The sequence below is a fragment of the Egretta garzetta genome, unplaced genomic scaffold (assembly GCF_000687185.1).
Source record: "Egretta garzetta isolate BGI_Z169 unplaced genomic scaffold, ASM68718v1 scaffold178, whole genome shotgun sequence".
NCBI classification, from domain to species: Eukaryota; Metazoa; Chordata; class Aves; order Pelecaniformes; family Ardeidae; genus Egretta; species Egretta garzetta.
This window is the reverse complement of record NW_009260506.1, coordinates 1,391,844-1,413,999: the sequence shown is the minus strand read 5'-3', so window position 1 is coordinate 1,413,999 and position 22,156 is coordinate 1,391,844. Positions and strand designations below refer to the sequence as shown.

The 22,156-nt window shown below is 38.2% G+C and overlaps 1 protein-coding gene across 1 annotated transcript in view; it reads left to right on the top strand.

Moving 5' to 3' along the window:
* The window catches only part of PTPRT (protein tyrosine phosphatase receptor type T), a 350,381-nt gene that overhangs the window by 47,699 nt on the left and 280,526 nt on the right, over window positions 1-22,156 (top strand). The window contains exons 2-5 of the mRNA XM_035900121.1: window positions 7,256-7,527; window positions 13,280-13,361; window positions 16,417-16,532; window positions 18,831-19,005. Of these exons, the coding sequence (XP_035756014.1) occupies window positions 7,256-7,527; window positions 13,280-13,361; window positions 16,417-16,532; window positions 18,831-19,005 (645 nt within the window). The remainder of the gene's footprint in view (window positions 1-7,255; window positions 7,528-13,279; window positions 13,362-16,416; window positions 16,533-18,830; window positions 19,006-22,156) is intronic.

Sequence of the window (22,156 nt, the reverse complement as noted above, 5' to 3'; positions counted from 1 at the left end):
TAGACCTTGTTTAATTTTGAGTTTGTACAAACGCCGCTGTCTGTAATACATTAGTCAGGGGGAAGAGATTTCTGATCCTTGTTCAGTTGTTATACATGAATATGAAGAGTAAGGATATAAAATTGTGGAAGTGTGAAGCAGGTAGGTAATCATAACTTTTCATGAAATGAGAACTACAAATTAAGTGGCAGTAGCTTAAAGCAAGTGCATGGAAATATTTATTTATTTATTTATTTATTTTCTCCAGCACAATATATAATTAAACTGTAGAGCTTTTTGACAGTCTTATTCCTGACTAACTCAACAAAATTATAGGAGGAAGATCAGTCTGTGGCTAATCAAGAATGGGGTAGATGCAGCTTTTGGCTTTGAAAATCTTGATATAGCTGACTGTCAGAAGCTCGAAATGGTAAATGCTACTTCACAATATCCTGATTCTTATGTTCTGCTTAAAATGGCCACTTTATCACTGCTGGAAACCAAGTGTTGAGGTAGATGGAATTTTTTCTTATGTTGTCCTTAAACATATTTTTTCATTCTTAGTGTAGATGCTTTTCAATATCTGTTTTATGGCATTCAGATTGACTTGACAGTGTTATAAATATGTACTTTACCAAAACGTATGCAAAAACATGATATGTGGAAACCTTACTAGGAAGGACATGAACTTGGCTGGCACAGGTGCCTCTTGCTTGATCTGTCCTTCTGTAAGAAAACCTGTGATACAGGACTTCCAGGTCAATATGCAAAATAATGAACTGGCTCTGCCCCTAATCCTAGTCTGCTGTGCACTCCTCACAAATCTATTGGAATACTTCAGTGGTTTTGTTTGGGTTTTTCTTTTTTTTTAAAGGCAATTAGATTGGATTTTGTTGTTAAAATTACTTTCAAAAACAATGCAATGGATTTCCAAAAGATGTTTGAGATGGCTCTTCCTTAAAAGAAATGAGGCTGCAGTAGAAGAGACAAGGTACTCAAAAGTTGAGTAGATAAGAGGCAAAGACCAGCAGTAACATCTCAGTAAGGGAGGTTACCAGAGGTGTCCGTCTGGGATTGGTGCTGCCGTCTGTGCTCTGTAACATACTCATGATAACCCTGAAAGGATAGTGAAAAGTATGGTGAGAAACCATACCTGTAAAGCTGTCAATTAATGTTGTTCTAAATAACTTTGTTCTCCTTGACCACGAACTATCCTTTGTTTTGATATTCATCCACACAGTCTGGGTGGCATTTTTTTCTTGTGTATTGGGGATTCATAGTAGTAGACTTTTCTTCTCGTCTGTCATTTAAAACTGCAAAGATGTGTACTCATTTACTTACACATATAGGTTAAAATGACTGGGGTAAATGCTATGGATTACTATTATAATAAGCGTCCTTCTTAGAACATTTTGGTTTTGTATTCAGTTACAACAGCTTAATTTGCCCCATATTTTTGGTTAAATGTAAAGTTATCAGAGCTCTCCTGGGACTGTAGTTGAACTGAAGAAGACTAAGTCCTGTGAGGCTGCTGATACCAGAGGCAGGACTGAGTTTCACATGTTTCCAAGTAGAGAGTGTTATGGTCTGGATGGGTGGAGGCAAGTAGATGGGTCAAAGCAGCTTGGATGGCAGCTGTTGAAGGCAGCTCTTTGCAGATGGCATCAAACTGGAGGGAACAGTTGATACAGTTGGGGGTAATGCCACCATTTAGAGGTACGGACACAGGCTGGAGGAATGGGCTGATAGGAACATGATGAAATTTTATGCAGACCAATGCAGCAATACTTGGGCAGACAGGTTGGGGACTGACTGGCTGGGGAACAGCTCCGCTGAATAGGACCTGAAGGTCTAGGTAGATGGCAAGCTGAACATGAGCCAGTGGTGTGCTCTGGAAGCAAAGGAGGCTAATGGCATCCTGGGTTGTTTTGGCAGGGTCATAGCCAGTAGACAAATGGAGGTGATCCCCCTTTCATTGCCACTTACTGGATTGCATTGAGCACCCTGTGCCCAATTTTGGGTGTCAATACTAGAGAGACGGATGAACTGGAACAAGTTCAACAAAAGCCATCAAGTCTGAGGGGCTGGAGCATTTGCCCTGTAAGAAAAACAGGCTGAGGAGTTGCTAGGGATTATTCAGCCTGGGGTAGGGAACGCTTTGGGGGGACCTAGCAGTGGCCCCCAAGTACTTACAAGGAATACCAAATTAGGATCTTTACTGCAGTATCTGGAGGATGAAAGACAAAGGGTGTAAGTTGAAATGAGAGGTTTTGGACTGAATATATGGAAAAACTATGAGGGCAGTTAAGCAATGGCACAGGTTTCCCAGAAGGGATGGGCATAGTCCTCCTGGGAGGTTTCTAAGATTCAGTAGGTAAAAGCTTTGAGAAACCTGATCTGGCCTCACAGCTGACCCTGCTTTGAGCAGGAGCTTGGCCTGAGGTCCCTTCCAACCCAGATTAGTCCGTGTCACTTTGTTCTGCCTTAACAAGGATAGAGGTCAGACTTACTTTCCTAGAGATAGAGTTGTTCTTTGGAAATAAGCAAAACTGTGTCTAAAACATGCTCATGCACCTGATGGAGCTGCTGGAAAAACCTTTCCTTTATTTTGGGAAGGAGTTTGCTCTTTAAAAGAATGTTCTGTACCTGATTCTGGTTTTCAAGGTTTCAGAAGTCTCTTTTTGAGCATTTTGACAGCTTTCTTTTTAAGTTTACATTCAGTCTTTAATGGTTCCTATAATTTCAGTTTTAAACAGCATGGTTCTTCAAAGCCAACAGTGAAACAGCATCAACTGAGGTCTGTCTGGTGATCATGAGGGGTTCTCAGTGGCTCATTTCTTCAGCTGTCATTTGTCAGAACACACTCATGTAATCTTAATGAACAATGTGCAAAGCCATTAAAAACTCAATTACGGCTTTCTTTTTACTGGAGACGTGAGAAAATGCAATCATAAAGTGCTGATGTGTAAACACAATAGCCACCATCTGCTACAGAGTAGCATTTCAGCTCCAAAAAGAGGATATATGTTGCAGATGCATCAATAATAGGACGCTTATCAAGGCATCATTATGCACCAAGCAGGGGAAAAATTGAAATTTATGGCCAGCTAGAGAGCACTTCATGGTTTAATTCCCCAATTTTCAGTGGTATGTTTAATAACTATGAGAGAGTGCCGTTTTATGTTCCTGTCGTTAGAACGGATTTTTAAAAATGAATTTATTTACCGTCTTCACATCCTCCTTGCTTCTGACTGATCTGAACATAACACATTCATTTTTGGTTATTCAGGATGAGACCAGCAAGATATTAATTAATCTAACCTGTTGATCCAAGAGCGCTACATTTAATGGGCCTGATATTCAATCTGCTTTAATAAGCGTATACTTCTGTGTCCAATAAATATAAAAAGGAACTTTTACACAGCATGGGTAATTCATTTTTTCAGTTCAGTGTTGGCTTTATGACATCTGAACTTTCTGGATGGAAGTAAACAAAACAACGAGGCTAAATGATTTTTTTTCTACTATTACTATTTTTTCAAAATTGGATATGCGGTGGTCTAAATAAGAGTTTCTCCAAGATAGCTTTTGTTTTATTCAGATTCTTGCCTGGAGACATTTAAGTGGCTTTCAGTCATCCGTCGATCAATAATTTCCATTTGTGAGATGTTAATTTGTTCCCTAGTTCTTTATATGAGTGGAAAATATGACAAGTGGTTTGTTGGTGCCAGACCAGATTGTATCTCTTTTATTTGCACATATAGGCTTATAAATTGAGAATAAGTCCCATCAGCTTCACTTCTATGTTCATTCTAAAGAAGGCTGTCAGACTCTGAATCACAATATGTCTATTTTTATTAAGGATAATAAGGAAAACCACCCTCGTCCTTAAAAAGCTGTTTTGATTTTTTTTTTTTTTTTCCTGGCGGGAGCAATTTTCATGATCTCCCACCTACCTCTAAGCGATGTAGCCTGGCCTGACAAGCTTCACTGGGCAGGGACATTTGTAATAGGACCGTGGATCACACCTGTTGATCTTGAAGCATGCAGAGTGACCTTTTGAAGGTGTTAGAGGACAGGGGACTGGGTACCCACTCAAGTTCACGCTGTGCAAATAAAAATGAAAATGGGTATACGTGGAGGCCAGTTTGTAGAATACAGGTTATAATTTATTCGCAACTGAATTTGGTAAATCGGTAGTATTCTTGTATCCAATGTCAATTATAGTCTTGACAAAACTGTAAGCTTACATCCCCTACAGTGGCCAGGCTGGAGGTGTTGTGCTCTGTGCCTTGACCAGCCCGGGGAAGGATTTGCTCTGGAAGCTGCCACACTAAGTCTCTGCAGAAATAAGAGATGTGGTATAGTCAGTAGATGGCAAACAGATTTAAACAAGGTGTGAGTACTTTTCTCTGTCAGAGATGGCACTGTAAGTGGAAACGTTTCATCTTTTCCACTGTCATATAAAATAATACCTCTTATCAGGACTTTACTGGAGACACATTTTTATAGTATTTTCTCCTGTATCTCTAGGCATACTGTATTAAAAAAAATCATAGGCTATAAATAAGAAGCTGTGAATAATTTGCATATGACAATTGTTTGTAAGGCTATTCTTTTAGTAACTAAGACTACCTATTTTGTTAAGCGCTTTTTGGTGGATGGATATTTTACTTGCTTACGCTGTCAGTCACTAGATTCAGGCTCCATACTCTCTCTAGAATTGTCAGCAGTTGCACAAAAGGCCATTGTCATAGCGCCAATAGCTTGTGATTCATTTTTTGTGGGTGGCAAAAAATAAAATTGTAATTATTACTTTGAACTTTTAATAAAAGCTGATGTTTTTTCTGCCAGAGGAAAGCTCATTATTTTTATACATAAATCTGTAAAATTGAAATACTCCCTAACTTTTTCTATCATTGAAACAGTTACCTACCCCAGTACAGTTCAAGACCATATAGAGACAGTACAGCTTCAGAATCGTTCTTTAGGGTAGGAATCCATTTATTATCCAAATAATAAAAAAAGAAGTTGAGAAAGATGCCCAGAAGCAAAATTAGTGCCCTATGATCCACTCAATGATGGTGCAAAACCGAGTTTTCCTGGGTTCCTACCCAGTGTAGCAGACACTTGGTCAGAAACCTTGTAGATGCACAGGAGCTCTGTTTTTCTTTACTGAGTGTTTAAATTGACTGCACGATCATCCTCAAGTATGAGATCTGGCAAATGTAGAACTTGTCTTCAGCATAGCTTGTACTGTTTCTCAAAATGGCATGGAAAGGCTGCAGGCAGTGCATTTCGCAGCTGCTGCTACTCTCCTCTATACTACACTAGGGTTACTCTGCAGTTTTACAGTGGCTTTCCTCCCAGATTCTCAACAGAAGAGTGGTTCTTAGGACCATTCTTGCTTTATTTGTAAGAGAAGATAAGGCAGGCTATGTGCACTGACAGAGATCATGGAAGCGAGTGTCATAATTAGTCTTAGAAACCAGGCTGTCAGGTTCCCAGCCTGCTGCCTTAACTATCAGGCTGTGCTGCCTTTTCAAGCCTGTTGGCAATTGTGCTGCCTGATAATAACTTATCCTAGGTCATAGAAACAGAATCCAAATCTCAGTTTCCCAAAATTTTAGCTAATGTGGGTGGATTTTTAAAAATAGTATGTATATGGTACTTGCCGAAGAAGGGAATTTTGTGGTTGACTGGGAGCAGAATTAGTTCTACAGCGAACATTTGTCAGGATCCCATCTTACAGACTTTGATTATTAGAGAGAAATTGAAATGTTTGGATTCAGGCCTTACGTTTCTCGAAGTCCTTGCTATTAATCTGGAATTTCTTGACTTGGGGACATTTTGATTTTCAGCATATCAGAATGAAAGATAGGATTGCCAGAGAGCATCTTGCCTCTAAATTTTCATATTAGTACAACCTCTTCCCCAGCTGTGCTTGCATTGTGCTTGAGTTTTCCAAGGTCTCTAGAATGTGTGATTTTTTTTGAAAGATTGACTTCCTTCTGTGTCCATACTTTTCAATCCTTTACAAAATGCATATGTATCATACAAACACAGGGAAAAAACCATTTTTTGTGGGAGAAAGTTGCTCGTATCTGTTGATATAAATTTAGAATATATGGCTCTTCACTGCTATGACATGGAATAGGGAAAGTCAATAGGTTAGAAGTGAGGCAAGGCTTTTCAAACTCAATCTTCTGTGAACTGCAAGAGGCCAGCAGAGAAATAGATTTGTAGCATGCCTTGGCAGCAGCATCAGAACTGAGAGTGTCAAGAGGGCCGCATTTGATTAAAAATTATCATGCCTGGCTGCTGACACACGTATTCTGCGCCCCTCATCCCCCCTCCCCCCCCCAGTCTTAGTATTTTCTTCAGCTTTTTCTGAATGTGACTGTCTGCACACACATAAAGGAGATCCTTTAAACAGAATTGAATCAAATAACTCTCATAATGTTTTTCCTTATTGCTAACATTCGTCACCTTGATGCATCTGTGAAGAGATGAGTTGAGACACGATGTGCTGTAAAATAACTGCTTGATGAATCAAAATACGAGTTCAACATCAAGTGCCATGGTTGATATGATGCAAACTTCCAGGTTAACAAACTCATAAATTGCCTTAGTATATAATTCCCTCCCTAAATTCAGCCTGTCCTTCCCTCCTAGAAGAATAATAGTCCTTGTTGCATTGTTTCTAATCAAGGTGTTGCTGTTATGCTAACAAGCCTAATTCATTTGGGCTTCGGAAGTTGGATTTGTCTTAACACATTACAACCTTCAAAAGTTTGTAGTGCCAAGATGCAGGATTCACAGATAGAGATTGGCACCAGGTGGGTAGGGGCCATGTATGCAAACACCAGCTGAGAATTTGGTCCATTGTTGTAGTTTTTGTACTGAATGTTCCTTTTGGGGGACTGTATGTGGTAGGAGAGCCTCCTGGCTACTTGAAGTGTGAATATGCTTATGTTTACAGTTCTATCACAAGGTTACAAAAAAAGATAAAAGCAAAGAAGTATTTTATTTTGATTTTTAAGTTATCCAGTTAAAGGGGTTCTAGTTGGCCCTGAATCTATTTGTGTATACACCTTGCAATTTTAATATCCTTTCTTTCTGCTACCTAACAACTAGCATAAAATAGCTAGTTTGAGATCTTCAGCTGAATGTTTTGTTTTCTGGCTTCTAGGGGAATCACTGGTGTTCCTAATGGAACTGGTTTTACTGAAAAAGCCAAGCAAAACTGGTCTTCTCTTTTTGCTTTCCTCTATAGGCTCCTTCATGATGGTGAACAGCTCTGGGCGGGCGTCTGGGCAGAAAGCTCACTTGCTGTTGCCTACCCTGAAGGAGAATGACACACATTGCATCGACTTCCACTATTACTTATCCAGCAGAGACCGTTCGAGTCCTGGCTCTCTGAATGTCTACGTGAAGGTGAACGGAGGACCACAGGGCAATCCGATATGGAATGTCTCGGGGGTTGTTACAGAAGGATGGGTGAAAGCAGAACTTGCCATCAGTACATTTTGGCCACATTTTTATCAGGTATGAGTTTGTAATATTTTTCTCTCTTTTTCCTTTGAACACTTGGCTAGGTATGAGCTAAGCTATTGTTAGCAATAAGTATTCTGAAAATCGAATTCCCCTCCTGCCCAAATTTTTCCCATCAGAATGAGCTTACATATAACAGTTTTATAGCAAGATGGTTATATAGGCATCGTGACATATTTCTTCCTGCTTCACCCTTTTTCTTAAGTTGTCAGATCACAGAGTGATGGATAGACTGCTGGGAGTCAAATTATTGGCAAGCTAAGACCCACTTGTTTATCATGAAATTGGCGCATAAACAGGCTTGTATTGGCACTTTCCATGGCTCTGTGTAAATGTAAATATTACTGGGTGTATAGATGTGTAACTGTATCTCTGCATAAATTTTCCTGAACTATTTTTGGCCCTTGGTTGGTTCCATAAGAAGGAACATTTGCTCACTCAGCTTTGCATCTGGACTTTTCCTGTGCCCGTATGAAGGGTGTAAATACATAAGCTACTAATAAAATCTCGTACCATGTTATCAACATGAGTGTACTCTTCACCAGATCCTCTTTTTAGCACTGCTTTTAACAGAGAATTACTTGCTGTGTTAGGAGATTCATTTATTTTTTAAAAAAACAAGCACAAAGTTGATGAATATAATGGATAAGTTGTTTTTTGGTTATATTAATTTTACAGCTACTTGTTAGTTGTCCACTTAAAACTTCATGTGGCAACTTTGAGTCATTGTTTTAGTTTTAATTAGATAAGGTTGCACACAATGGAATTACATACCTCTTGTTAGGTGTTGAAGGTATGTTTTTGTCTTATTTTATATTCAAGACAAAAAAAAAAAAAAAAAAAAAAAAAGCCTGGCAGGTAATTGCACTCTAAACCTTGCAGGAAATGCTGATGTACATATCCTACTAATAAAAGACATGAGTGAGATAGGAATTACAATAGAATAAACTATGAAAAGACAGCAAATAGTCTGTGGATAGAAAACAGCAGGTAAAAAGCTTGCTTTTTTTTCTTGTTTTGCTTCTAATAACTGGGTAGGAGGCCTATAAAATCTGAGCTGAAGTAGAATGCTTTCATGTTCTGCCTCTGCAAAAGAGTTGGGGATATCAGCAGAATACATAGAGCACACTATGCAGGATGAGAGGAAGGGATAAAGAGATGCAAATGTGTGGAAAGTGGTGTTTTAAGGGCTGTGCACAACTTGTCACTTGTTCTGAAGTCATATTAAAGTGCTTATACTCCATTCATATTAACATGAACCTGGTCACGAACCAGAATTTGCTTCATAGTAGGTGCTCCACAGAGATAACAGAAATGACCTTTCACCCAGGTAATCAGTGCTTGAAAATCCTGGAAAAGACAGTCTGATCTCACACTAAGGGAGATCCTACTCTTAGATATACCAGTAGCAGACTTCCTGAGCCTTACTCACTTCTTTTGCAAGTGCTTTTGCAGGTCAGGTTTGCTTTTCCTGAGAAAAAAATCCTTTAAATCAAACAAGAATTTTTCACTGCAGCTCAAAAATGAAGAGATTGGAAGCCAGCAATGACTGCCTAGGAATAGTTCCTTTCTAGAAAATGCAAGGGTTTTCTTTTTTACTTTTTGATGAATGGGGGTGATGTTTCCTTCTGCTTATTTTTGTATAATTTGTATTCTTATTCCTTCAGTGTGGCTTTTAAAATTTGAGATCTGTCCCACTATTATGGGGATCTATCTTCAGTCCCTGATTTTATAAACCATCTTCTGCTGATGGTCTGCAATCCTCTACATTTAATCAAGGTTTTAAAAAAAAAAAAAAAAAAAGAAAACTTCAAGCTTGAAAAAATGAAGAGGAGAACACAATGAAGGACTTCGACAAAATTATTGTTATTCAGCAGCCTAAAGTAACACTCCTGGCTAAAGGAGCCCAGTGGTGGCACAATGACAGAAGCCTGGGTGTGCTGTTGCCTAGTGAGTGTCTCATTTCACACTCACAATCGAGGATGTGCCATTGGAGTGTTACTTGTCCGCTTTAAATCAAAATTGCATGCCTGGAGAACTCTTTGTACGCAAGAGGCCTGAAAGCATGTTCTGTATTTCAAAAGCACCAGGAAACACAGGAAAAAATAGCATTTTTCCTTAAATAAATGAAATCTGTAGCAGACAAATGTGGATTATTCTCTTAATGCACAGAAACCACACCATCCTGAATTGCAGTGTGCATTGAAAATTCAGTCAGGCAAAAAAATCTGAAACTACCCTGGGTCTGAGACTTCGTCAAGTACTCTGAGCTTTGGAGATATGACTAGTGGAAAACTAGTAACCAAGCCAATTGCCAGAGGTCACATTTTAGGTCTGGCAGTTCTGTGCAAGGGTCACAGAAGTCATCTGGATCCAAAAGCACTCTGCTGACATAGAAACATGGGGATGGTAGATATTTATAATGTCTACCCTACAGTACTCATTCTTGGATTCCCAGCCTGCAGATGTTTTTAGTGTAGTGAGAAAAAGCCATAATAGTTCTTGGAGAAAGGTAATACATGTAATCTTGAATTACTGCTTGCCATAAGGATGAACTTAGTCCCAGAATGCACCAAGGGCAGCACTAGAGTCCTCCAGGAAGAGTTTTTTTGATGTATAGCGAAGAATGTTATTGATCCATGCCTGAAGAAAACTGTTGTACCACAACAGATGAACCAGGCTACGTTGCTAACACAGACATTGTTGGAATATAGCAGCAGTGAAATGCAGGATTGTTTATTGGTAAAGAAACATGAAATGACTTAGTATTTGCAGACCTCAGGAGCATTTAAGAATTTTTTTTTAAGAGTAAAGCTTTGCATTTTGTCATCTATATTAATTTTTGAGAAGTTCCTTAAATGTAAAGCATTGTTAAATGCCTATGTCTCAACTGCTATACTACATTTCTGACTGACGTTAAAAGGACATGAGAGATATTCAGTGTGAAATTTGCAGGACTGGGCCCCATAACCATGGTTTCCTTCATTTTCCTTGTGTTGAGTCTCAGTTCCATTTTCAGGAAAACATGGATGCTGCCGTGCTTCTTGCTTTGATAGGGCTGAGATGCTACAAAATACAGAAAAAGGCAATGTGGAAGTTTGAACTGGGAAATAATAAGCATATCTGAGTGTAAAGCGGAACAGATAATAAAATACTCTGTCAGAATAGTATCGTGTGAGTTGAGAGGAATCCTCCACTCTTTTCAGTGGATTCTGCATTAGTGTGCATGGATTTTTTTAGGAGCTGACTTGGTTGTTTCCAGCTTAAGTTATATTGTGCTGTATTAAAGACTCTGTACATGGTGGTAATTAACAGAAGACAATTCTCTTTGTATCAGTGCTTACTTTTGCCATGCAGTAATAGCTAATGCCAATGCCTTTGAGAACTTTTCTTTCCAAGTTCTTGGCTTGTAGGAAATGTAGAATTAGTTCATTGTGCCTTAGAGCTTCTCACAAATGCAAAACTAAAATAAGATTTTGTAGCTGTAATATTGCGCTTTGATTCAAGCCTGAAGGGAGTTGCAGTAGCTGCTTACGTGACCTTCCCAGTAAATGTAATTTTTATCATGAATGACATTTCATTTCCAAAATAAATTACCCGTACTAAGGACTTGCATTATACTCTTATTTCATACAGTCCCTGAAAAGCCTATCTTGATAACATAAAACACTTGTTGATGTTTTGATCTCACATTTGGATGTGTCTTGAATTGGGGGACCAGGTCTTAGGAAGTCATGGAAACATAAGTAGAAACTACATTCTGGAAGCCCAAGTGCAAAGCAAAATGATTAACAGCAATTCTGGACTTACAAAGGACATATCAGTCTACATTCATAGCCAGGACATACAGTGATCAACTTTTGGACAGTTGGATCTTTCACTGTGTTAAATCTTCTGATGAAGGACATGAAGAAGAGGCTAAGCAGTGACAGACTGGAAATACCAGCTTTTATTTAGAATAAAAATAAGTGTTGAAAAATGGCTTTAAGTAGTTAAATTTGTGTTCTAGTAATGAATTTTAGAGGTTACAAATTACTGAAATACTTTCTCCTACAAAACAAGTAGCTGCACTGGAATACTGCTCTAGTAATAACCGTGCCAGCTGAATAAGTTAATTAACTCTGTCCTTGAAAGCATTATGGTATGCTTATGGAAAAATCAGCAATTTAGTACAGTATGAACATAACTTTAGTAAGAGGGAATGAAACTGGGTACATCCCTTTCAAATGCAGAGGACAGCGTCCATTTCACCTCGACCCATTCTTTTTTTTTTTAAATAGTAAAAGATAGCACTTCATTCCTTTGGGAAGAGCATCACTAACTTGAGAGGTGGCATTACCAAGATGTTGAATAATCAGTCTGCATTTTTTTTTTCTATTGCAGTTTAACATTTCTAAATTTCTTGTTCCTCATAGAATCATAGGATATCTCAAGTTAGAAAGGACCCATAAGGATCATCGATTCCAACTCTCTGCTCCTTACAGGACCATCTAAAACCAACCATATGACGAAGAGCGTTGTCCAGACGCTCCGTGAACTCTGACAGGCTTCGTGCTGTGGCCACTTCCCTGGGGAGCATCTTCCAGGGACCAATCACCCTCTCAGTGAAGAACCTTCTCCTAATGTCCAGTCTGAACTTCCCTTGATGCAGGTTCATTCCATTTCTTCAGGTTCTATTGCTGGTCACCAGAGAGAGATCAGCACTCCCCCTCCACTGCCCCCCTTGAGGAAGTCGTAAGCTGCAATGAGGTCATAGTCTACAACTCATGTGCTGATGTCCTTTAATTGTTGGGCAAACTGCACTGTATTTAATACTATTTTCTTCTGAATTTTTAGTTGACTTATTTGGCAGTAGTTAACTTAGTTTTAATGATCTTTTTATCAGGGTTTTTTTTTGGTTTTCTTCTGCACAGCTGATTTTCAGATAGCCTGTATATTTTTAGTAACAGGATACGTCAGATCAGGGCAATTTTCCAGGTAAAATCACAAAGCCACAGGGTAGAATGACATTTTTGTTCATCTGAATTGAATTTCTGTCTATTGAGACCCAAATTAGTGGAACACTTTCATTATCCAGATACATAAATAAAATATAAAGTGCTATTTAGTGTACCATTCACGTAGAGAAATACTACATGTGGTTTTTAAGAATATTCATTCTCAGACCATGCTAGTTCAATCCAGGGAAAGGCAGGAGAAACTTTATTATATCTGGGTGAATCTTATTACAGTCCAGTAACTAGAATACGGGGTCATCCATTACTCATAATTTGCTTTCTAATACCGCAATGACATGCATTCCAAATCAGGGCTTTCTCCAGAAGAATCCATGCAGGGTTACTGATTCAATACAAAAATTTTATCTCATGTACAGCATTCTCCAACTTTCCAAGGCATACTAAGAACAAGATGTCAAATGATTATTCACGTAATGTTCTTGGACTGGTGCTTAAAGTGAATATTGGTGTGTATATACACACAGGGTATTTTTTGCTCTTCCCAAAAAAATAATCACACAGTTGTCTCTAGTCCTAATGAATGTTGCTCTGGCTTTTTCTTTTCTATATCAAACAGATTTTCAATCTTTGGTGTGCACGTACATACTGAATTGCCTTGGTATCCATTCATTATTAATGATGAAATGCATTGAATGATTCAGACATGGGAATAAGAGCAGAATATGGTGACTGGCCCAATGACTAGAGTAGCTATCTTTAAGAAACCTTTTTCTTATTTTGTATTTCAGGTGATATTTGAATCTGTCTCTCTGAAAGGACATCCAGGGTACATAGCTGTGGATGAAGTCAGAGTTCTCGCCCATCCATGCAGTGAGCATTCTTTGTTTTTCTAACTGTATCAACATGTTATATACCAGGCTTTGCAGTCTAAAGGAGTGATTTACGCAATTTGGTCAGTGCTAAAATGTATTCTTGTATCCCTCTGAGACACCTAAAGACAATCAGCCTTGCATAATTACATTACTTTGCAAGTTGTGTAAAAGGTAAAACTGTTCTTGGTCTATAGTTAGTGCCAGGATATCTGTGGAAGTCTCTCTTCCTCTCTTGTTATGATAATATCAAACTGATTGTTTTATTATTTCTGAATCATATTCTGATAATATTCTGTGTGGTTAACTTAAGAAAAGAAGAAACAAACAAACTATTTCAGTATTTCCTTGGTAAAGGACGTATCCTAAAGGTCTCTCTCACAAGAAATGTTAAACCCACTCAACACCCCCGTAAAGGTAGTCAAAATAAATCTCATTCAGACAATACCTGTGCACAGGAGTAGAAACTAATGCAGGTTCATTACGCTGTTCAAAAATATTAGTGCCGCGTTTCTTCTGTCACAGCCATAGTAATAAGGTTAGATTTATGTTTTTTTTCTATTTAAAGAACCCTTGATCCTCAGTCTTTGAGTCTGAACTCGTCTTGTTTCTCTATGCATCTACAGTGTGGCTTGAGGACTTTGTGTGTCTGTATTGTGAATGTAGTATACAGTTTCTTCTAAAGATTTTTTTTTTTAACAGCCCCTCTCACTAGTTCATAGTTTCACAGCCCCTCTCACTAGTTCAAGTCAATGACAACTGTTCACAAAAAAAAATCATGGATCATATGGATGGAGGGACATCAACTGGTTTTCTTGCAATACAGAATTTCAAATAATAGCTGCCATTCAATGTGACAGACATGGTTCTGCCCAAGTTTTACGGGACATTTCTGATAACTTCAGTATGGTTAATTGCTGTTTAACTAAATTATATTTGTATTTACCATGTGCTCATTGCTCAGGCCTTTGGGTGCATTTACTTCATTAAGAAATACTTACAGTCTGTATTAACCAGATGTTGCTGATAACTGGCAGCATCCAAACAAATCCCCCAAATGGTCTGCTTGTGTTCCACAGCATGTTGGCTGATGGCTGATCCCTCTACTGGGAAAGAGGCCGCTGAACAAACTATGGGACAAAGCCTAGACAAGAAAGTTATGGGATTTAAAAAAAAAGAGACAGGATGCTGTGTTACACCTCTGCTTAATCAAGTATTTAAACTGATTTTAAATAAATTTCTCCAGGTATTTGCAGGTCCCTCCTCAAAATGAAGTGCATTCTTGGTGACTCAAACCTAAAATGATTCAAATAATTAACTGGTCTGCTTTGAATCAGTTTGCAACCCACAGCATACAGAACTCTTTACAAAGTGCAAGTTCTCTGCAGTCTTTGTAAATGCTTCTCCCGTCTGATTCCCAGTGTTGCTTTTGTTGTTCAGCGATGACAGCCACCAGGACAAATGTCACTGCAGTGTGTTCCATTGACTTGTACAGGCTTGGCCCCTCATATTCAGTTTACAATTGTTATAACTTGAAACACAGGAACCATGAAGCTCCTGATGACCCTGGAGGTTACTGAAATTATTGGTGTTATTTCTTCATTTCTGCTTCACCTTCATAGATGACAGTACAGCAGACTAACTTAAATATCAGCAAAAATGCAGTGAAATGCCCCTAATGACACAGTAATGGAGAAAAATAAATATCTTCCTGGTGTTGCCTTTTTTTTTTATCGTGTGAAGGAATGCACTGGAGTATCAATTTTCATTATGCTAAAAGCTCATTGACTGTGTGTGCATGAGCACTGGCCACCTTAGGACAGCCCTGTGCTCTGGAAGCTGGGCAGACCTGAGGACTAGGAGTTTGGAGTTGGTCTGACTGCACTTACCCAGACTACACAGCTTCATATTTGAAGCTGACTTATATCTGCCCACCTTAGACTGTGGGCAGAAATTAGTACATACATTAGCACATACAGTACTTTCTGACTGTCATGCAGAGGTAGTTTTCCACTAAACTTTGACTCAAATTACTGATCCCCAGAAAGCACGATGGTACAGGGTCACTGTGTTTCAGGAGCTGTCAGCAAACCGAGCGTGTGGTGAATGGGATACATAAGCTAGATAAAAACGCATAAGGGCATGTGTTCTCTGTTCATGTGCATATAGTAGACAGATACTGATATGTCAAGGTTCATGCACGCACAGACACAGAGGCCCGCATCCTTTTGCAGCTTACTGAAAGTTTTCAAATGATACACAAACTTTCTTCTGAAGGCCAGCAAGAACTAAGTTCATTTAAAAGTGTCAGATTCACTACTGTAATCCCTTTTATTTTCTTGTGAGTTAACTTACAGAGGTAAATGAGTCTGGTATTTCATCAAAAAGATGATCGTCTGATCTAGCTCCTTTGTGAACAAATGCGAAATCTGCATTTTAATATCAGTGGTTTAATATTGAATTAATACAGAATTTAGTTTCAGCAAAACACTTGTATGAGTGATCTTAAACTAATACAGTGATAAAATGCTGTCAGTTATATGAATATTTCCTTTAATATCTGATTTGATATTAATGACACATTATTATTCTAAAGGCCTAGGATGTATTTGATAGTCAATAAAATAAAAAAGATAAAAAGACCCTTGTGAAAATTTGGTTTGGGTCAGTCATGCTTGACAAGCTCAGAAGCATTTGATTTTTTTTGACCTTTTTAGAAACACAATTTTCTGAAGAAAAGAAATTACTCAATTGCTCTTTATAGCAAGCAGTAAGAAATTGTGCTGATGACCATGAACTTGTGTTGTGATTTGATCTAAGGCTGTGTTTTGAGATGTGCCAGAGTTCTGTATGATGCCTTAGGCCATCTGCTGTCAGACTGATCATCCACCTCACTCTGCAGTGAAGAGTTAAATACTGAAGGGCAGCTTGATTTTGTAAAATCACTTTGTCAAGGATAGGCCCTAATGCTTTGCTGAGTGTTTATATCTGTGTTGGTGTAACCCAGTCCATTACCGCCTTGCTCTACCCTTGCAATACTTTGCATCTTTTGTTAGGAAAAGCACCTCATTTCCTACGGCTTCAGAACGTGGAGGTTAATGTGGGACAGAACGCGACATTCCAGTGCATTGCTGGGGGGAAGTGGTCGCAACATGACAAACTTTGGCTCCAGGTAAAGTAATGAGCTTTTCTTTTGTGGTGGGTTTTTTTGTTTGTTTGGTTTGGGTTTTTTTTTTTTCTTTGTTTGTTTGTTTGTTTGGGTTTTCTTACTTTTTAAAGTAAAATATTAGAGAAATACTGGATGATGGAGCAAAATCTTTTCATCAAGATCCTTTGAGAACAGCCTTAAATTGTTTCTAGGTGAGAATTTAAGGTGACAAAGCATAGAATCATGATACATAAAATGGAAAAAATGGCCAGTCACAGCAAAGTTTTCGTTCCAAGCAAATGCCTATGCACCTGTAAGCACTCATAATGCAAAAGAGACAGAACAAGTGGAATAGTTATTCACTTCTGCTTAATTATGCAATCTTCTTTCCTCTCACCCTCCAAAAATGTCTTCAGCCCAGAGTCACTGACATGTTAAGAAGGAAACCTACTCCAAGGTCTGAGATTGCCACCTGGGTGGTGAAAATAGGCAAAACCAGTTTGTACCCAGTGTTGTTCTTCCTCGCAGTTTCCTCTTAGCTGCACTGATAACAGATTGTTCCTTTTAGTCACTCACTAAAAGACTAAAACGTTCCCTCTCTTAATGTCTGTATTTTCACCCTACCAATTGGTCTTGAATTACTGGGTTGTGCTACTCAGGTGGGTATAGTAACAACCTTAAGAACTCATTTTCAGTTTTAGAATTAGAAACGGAACGTATATCAAACTGAAGGTGTGGAGTGCATGTTTCCCAGTGAAGGACAGAATTATTTCTTCTGCTCTTTGAAGTCCTTGGGTATGTGGAGTCCCAACATTACCATGCTCTGTACCTAGAACTCTTCTAGAAGCTCTTTGCTTCTTCTAAACCATGCCATTAAACACCTAACATCCCTAACAAGTCACAAGGATTCTCCTGCTGTATGTACTGTGCATGTACATAGGGCTGACATAAACTTTAAGAATGCTTAAGGCAGTCAAGAGTTTTTATTCCCAGCTTTGGCTGATGTGACTGAGGGCCTGACCACCCCATATTTGTAACATCTGAGGCAGACAAGAAGAGCCTTTGTCATGGTTGCTGTGGCATTTGTAGTCAAATAAAGAACATATTTTCTCAAACATTTTAATTGAATTCAGACACTTTAACAAACATTTAAAATAACAATTTCAAATCTAGTTTAAAAGTATACTAGGGGAGGAGTCAGGTTACCTAATCATAAAAATGAAAAAAGTACTGGGGAAAAGACCTGAGTTGGTGAGAAATGTAGTTGGCATCATGTAAAAATGCCTTGACAGTCACTTTAGTTGTACTCTCATCACAGCTGTTCTCCTCAAAATTGCATTTTTATCTGAAATTTATTAACCCATGGTGTGCTTTTAGCATCCACTGAGATATATTTTTGGCTTACTCTTTATCTTTTTTGAGTTCTTTCAGTGAAATTTTTCCACAGTTATGAATAGATGTGTGTAAAAACACTTCTGACCTGAAGCAGTATGAACGTTTTCCTGTGAGAAGCAGGGGTTTTGGAGGAAATCCTTATTGTTGCTAGTGGAAACCTGTTTTCCATTCTCTAAAATTGAAACATTTAATGAAAATAACCTTGGAAACACCCCCAAAACCTGATTACTGGAAGTCAGCAAAACAGCAGTGTGTTTTCCTTTGAAACTCCTAATAAACTAGACCAACTGAGCAAGTTCAGGTGTTTATGCTGTGGAGAACTATATCTAGCTAATTCTTCATCTGTCCCTTTTCTAGTTTGGAAAATGTAGTGTGGCATCAGTGGAGAAGTTTATTAAAGAATGTTGGACACATAGGGATGTGTGCTCATTCAAGCAATTTTTTTAAATTGGTCCTGAATCAAAGTTTTACATCTGAAAATGCCAAATTTATAAAATCTGTTTATTTGTAGCATTTTCCCAGGTGTACAAAATCGACTCATTTGTAGTATTTTCATATCCTAGCCAGGCATCTAAATATACTGTGTACAATTGCAGAGTCTGAACTGTCACTCTCCAGCCTTGTCAATGCATATAACAGCAAATGCCCAAATACATTTCAATAATTAAATAGACATGAAAACTTAGATATATGTGTAGGAATATATTCCTAGCCCTAGTTCATACAACCTAGTTCATACAACCCTGTAATTTTTCAGGGGTATGGCTATTAGTCTTTCTTGAAAAATTGTGCTTGTATAAAATCTAACCTAGTGATGTGAACCTGAAGGTCTGAACGATGTTAAGAAGGATAACAAAGAATGAGTTACATAGGGATGCATAATCTGTGCGTCTTCACAACTTACATTATTTTTGTCTGCCTTTGCAGCAGTGGAATGGAAGGGACACAGCATTAATGGTCACTCGAGTGGTCAACCATAGACGTTTTTCTGCTACTGTCAGTGTGGCTGACACTTCTCAACGCAGTATCAGCAAGTACCGATGTGTCATTCGTTCAGATGGTGGATCTGGAGTTTCGAATTATGCAGAATTAATAGTGAAAGGTAAGTTGCACTAAAGCAGCAGGTTTATGCGGGATGGCATCTATGTATAAAAATAGACATCCTGTTGGACCTTCTTCTTTTATTCATATTAAATTTAAGTAGGAAAAAAGGGTAAAAGTGACATGAATTTCCATGGTTTTCTTAAATATTTGAATTGAAACTTTGCTTGCATACAGCTGTCTTCATAAGCTTTTGTAGTAATGCATAGTAACTATGGATACTTCCAATGTATCATACTTCTAATGTAACAGCTAAACAGTTTGTCAGTCAACTTCATCTGCCTTCGTTTACAGTATTTTATCAGGCATCCATAATCTTGTGATGGAGCATTGCATGTCAGAAGAGTCTGCTCAAGGCTGTTGGGAGTAAATGACAGGATTGATTCTGCTGATGTCCTGAAGTACACAATAGAAACATAAGTAGTTCTTGAAGGATGCTAGGGTTTTAGCCCTGATATTTACTGTGATTCAGGAGCAGATACTGTGCCTTCAAGATGTGTCTTAATCTTGCCTCCATGAGACATGCAGTAAAGTGCTATGCACTGCTGTTTGTTTGTTTGTTTGCTTGTGTTTTAATGTACCCTGACCTGCACCACAGGGATGGTCACCACCTATTAGGTGGAGAGATCAGAAGGTGGTGAAGTTGCTCCTGAGACGTTCTGTTTGGGGTGGGAGTGACGTCAAGTGGGAGGAGAATGGGACTGCTTGCCAAGTATAATTTTATTGATCTACATGTTTCACTTTTCTGTGAAAATGGAGGGCTGCTATAGAAACGAGATCACTTTTGTCCTCTGTAGTACTTTCTGCCAGTTTACTCTGTCATTTGATGATCAGTATAGTTATGCCTTCACAGTGGCTTAAACACAGAGTGTTGCATGGTGCAGATATTCAGACTACACAGATGATGAAGAGAATGATCCTATTAGATGCCAGGTGCTTTTAATTCCCACTCATGATCTTGCATCTTGTTCAAATCCAGAGGAATTAATTCCTGATCAAAATGGAATTGAGTTGCCCATACTAGTATATCTAGTATTGTGTCATAGCTAAATAGAGGGAAGGCAATCTTCCAGGGCAACCAAATATTAGAATATGCAAAGCTGAGAAGGTGCCTGACACTTTCATGTTCAACAATATAAGAAGGGAAAACATGGAAGAATAAGTTATAAACATGAATAGTTGGATGTCAATCAGGGGAGATGCTGATAGATTCATTGCTGGGTTACTCAGGCAGACACACAGCTAGAAGAAATTTCAGGAGAGTGATATTGTTATGGGAAAGGACGCTCCTCGGCTCCTTGCTCCTGTTTACTAAGCAGGTAAGTTTAAGTGGCTCATTTGAGGTTAGTTTGATGCAGCACTGTGACACACTCAGATTGCATGGATGACTGCTTCCAAACAGTCTGACTAATTCTAGTGTGGATAATAGCAAATTTGTAATGCATGCAATGCTGAAATGAAAGCAAATTGGAATTGTTTAATTCTGAAGGGATGTTTATTGAATTGCAATAATGTTCTTGCGTATACATTAAATTAGTCTGTAATTGAAGTTTTGCTCAGTTGATAGTCTTACCCCTAAACCCACTATATCCAAGCTAACACTCTGCTTCTCACGTGCTTTCTCTTGGTCAGCTGAACATAAAATCATAGGAGATTTCTTCAACAAAGGTTAAGGTTTAAAAGTGTATCTGTATCTTTTTAATGTAAAGATCTGTTTGTTTCCCTATGCATAAGATGTTTTACTGAGAAATGAAAGAGTAATTTCCATTTCTCAATATTGAATGATAATATTTTTTTAGATACACCCTAAGTTGGAACAATAGATACCTATTTCAGCAAATAAAATTATTAATAACATTAAGCATGCACCACCTTCTGCCACTCCCCCTCCCCCAAATGCTCCCCTTATTTGTCTATGTGGACATCATTACTAAGAACAGTGTATTGTTGTAAAGTAATTAGTGGAAATCTTATACAAAAGATCATAACTTTATTAATTTCAAATTATTAAATTATATTTAGTGGCAGGAGATACCTTCGTAGTACTGTGAAAATGCTTTTCTGTAGAGCTGGTTGCTGTCTGCGCTAATAACTTTCTGTCTTCTGACTGTTGCAAGGCTTGTATAAATGACAATACACTTATTCTTCTCTTTACACTCTAGAATCATAATAGTCAAGCCAGAGAAACCTATCATTTCTTCTGTACACCTTACCATCGTTTGGTTCTCCAGTGGAAATAGCTCTTCTCCATTTCTTATCTCTCACTGTGCACATACAGTAATTTAATACAATTTTGTACAGGGTGGTTTTCAAAAAACCCAGAGATTCTACATATTGCTATACTGATCGCATACGCATGGAATGCTTCTTGTCTGTAATTTTCTTTTAAGTAAAAGCTGTGTGGCAGTTACTTATATTCTGAACTAAATGTAGGTTTTGCTTCTGTAAAGTTTGTTCAAAATACTCTGGAAATTGGCTGGAATCTTGTCATTTAAGGTATGTATTAATGATAGTGTCCTTCCAGGACACATAACGTTACATTATATAAGGTAGTGAATAACATTTTAAACTCTCTGTATGTGTTTGGAGGTTTGTTTGCAATTTTTTTTTTTTCTTGATCCCTTTCAAATATTCTGGATGCCTAAATTAATTACTTGATACATGCTGGGAATCTGTGGAGAGCTGATAAAGAGGGAATATTATAGCATCTATAACCTATTTTTCATGAGCCATTTTTTCTGAGATTTTCACTCTCCAGGAAGTCGCTCAAAATTATTTTGTTGCTACCTGATGCAAATTCTTTTAAGGCTCATGGCATTTTCTTAGCATCTATTCTGCTACTACAGGGGTAGGATTACTCAACAAACCCCTCTGCAGACCTCCAGAAGTATGTACCAAACCCACAAACCCAAAAAACCACATATACAAACACATAACAAAAAACCACAACAACCCCCCCCCTCCCCCATCAGCTTATCAGAGTTAAGATACTCAAGTGTGAAAAGCATGTCAAATAATTATACATTTAAATATATCTAAATATGTAAGCTTCTCCAGTATTAAATGTACTGTGCAAATTCCAGATTCACAATTATAAGGCAGGCTCATCAAGGAAAACCTCTACAGGTATTTTGACTATCTCAGTAGTTGTT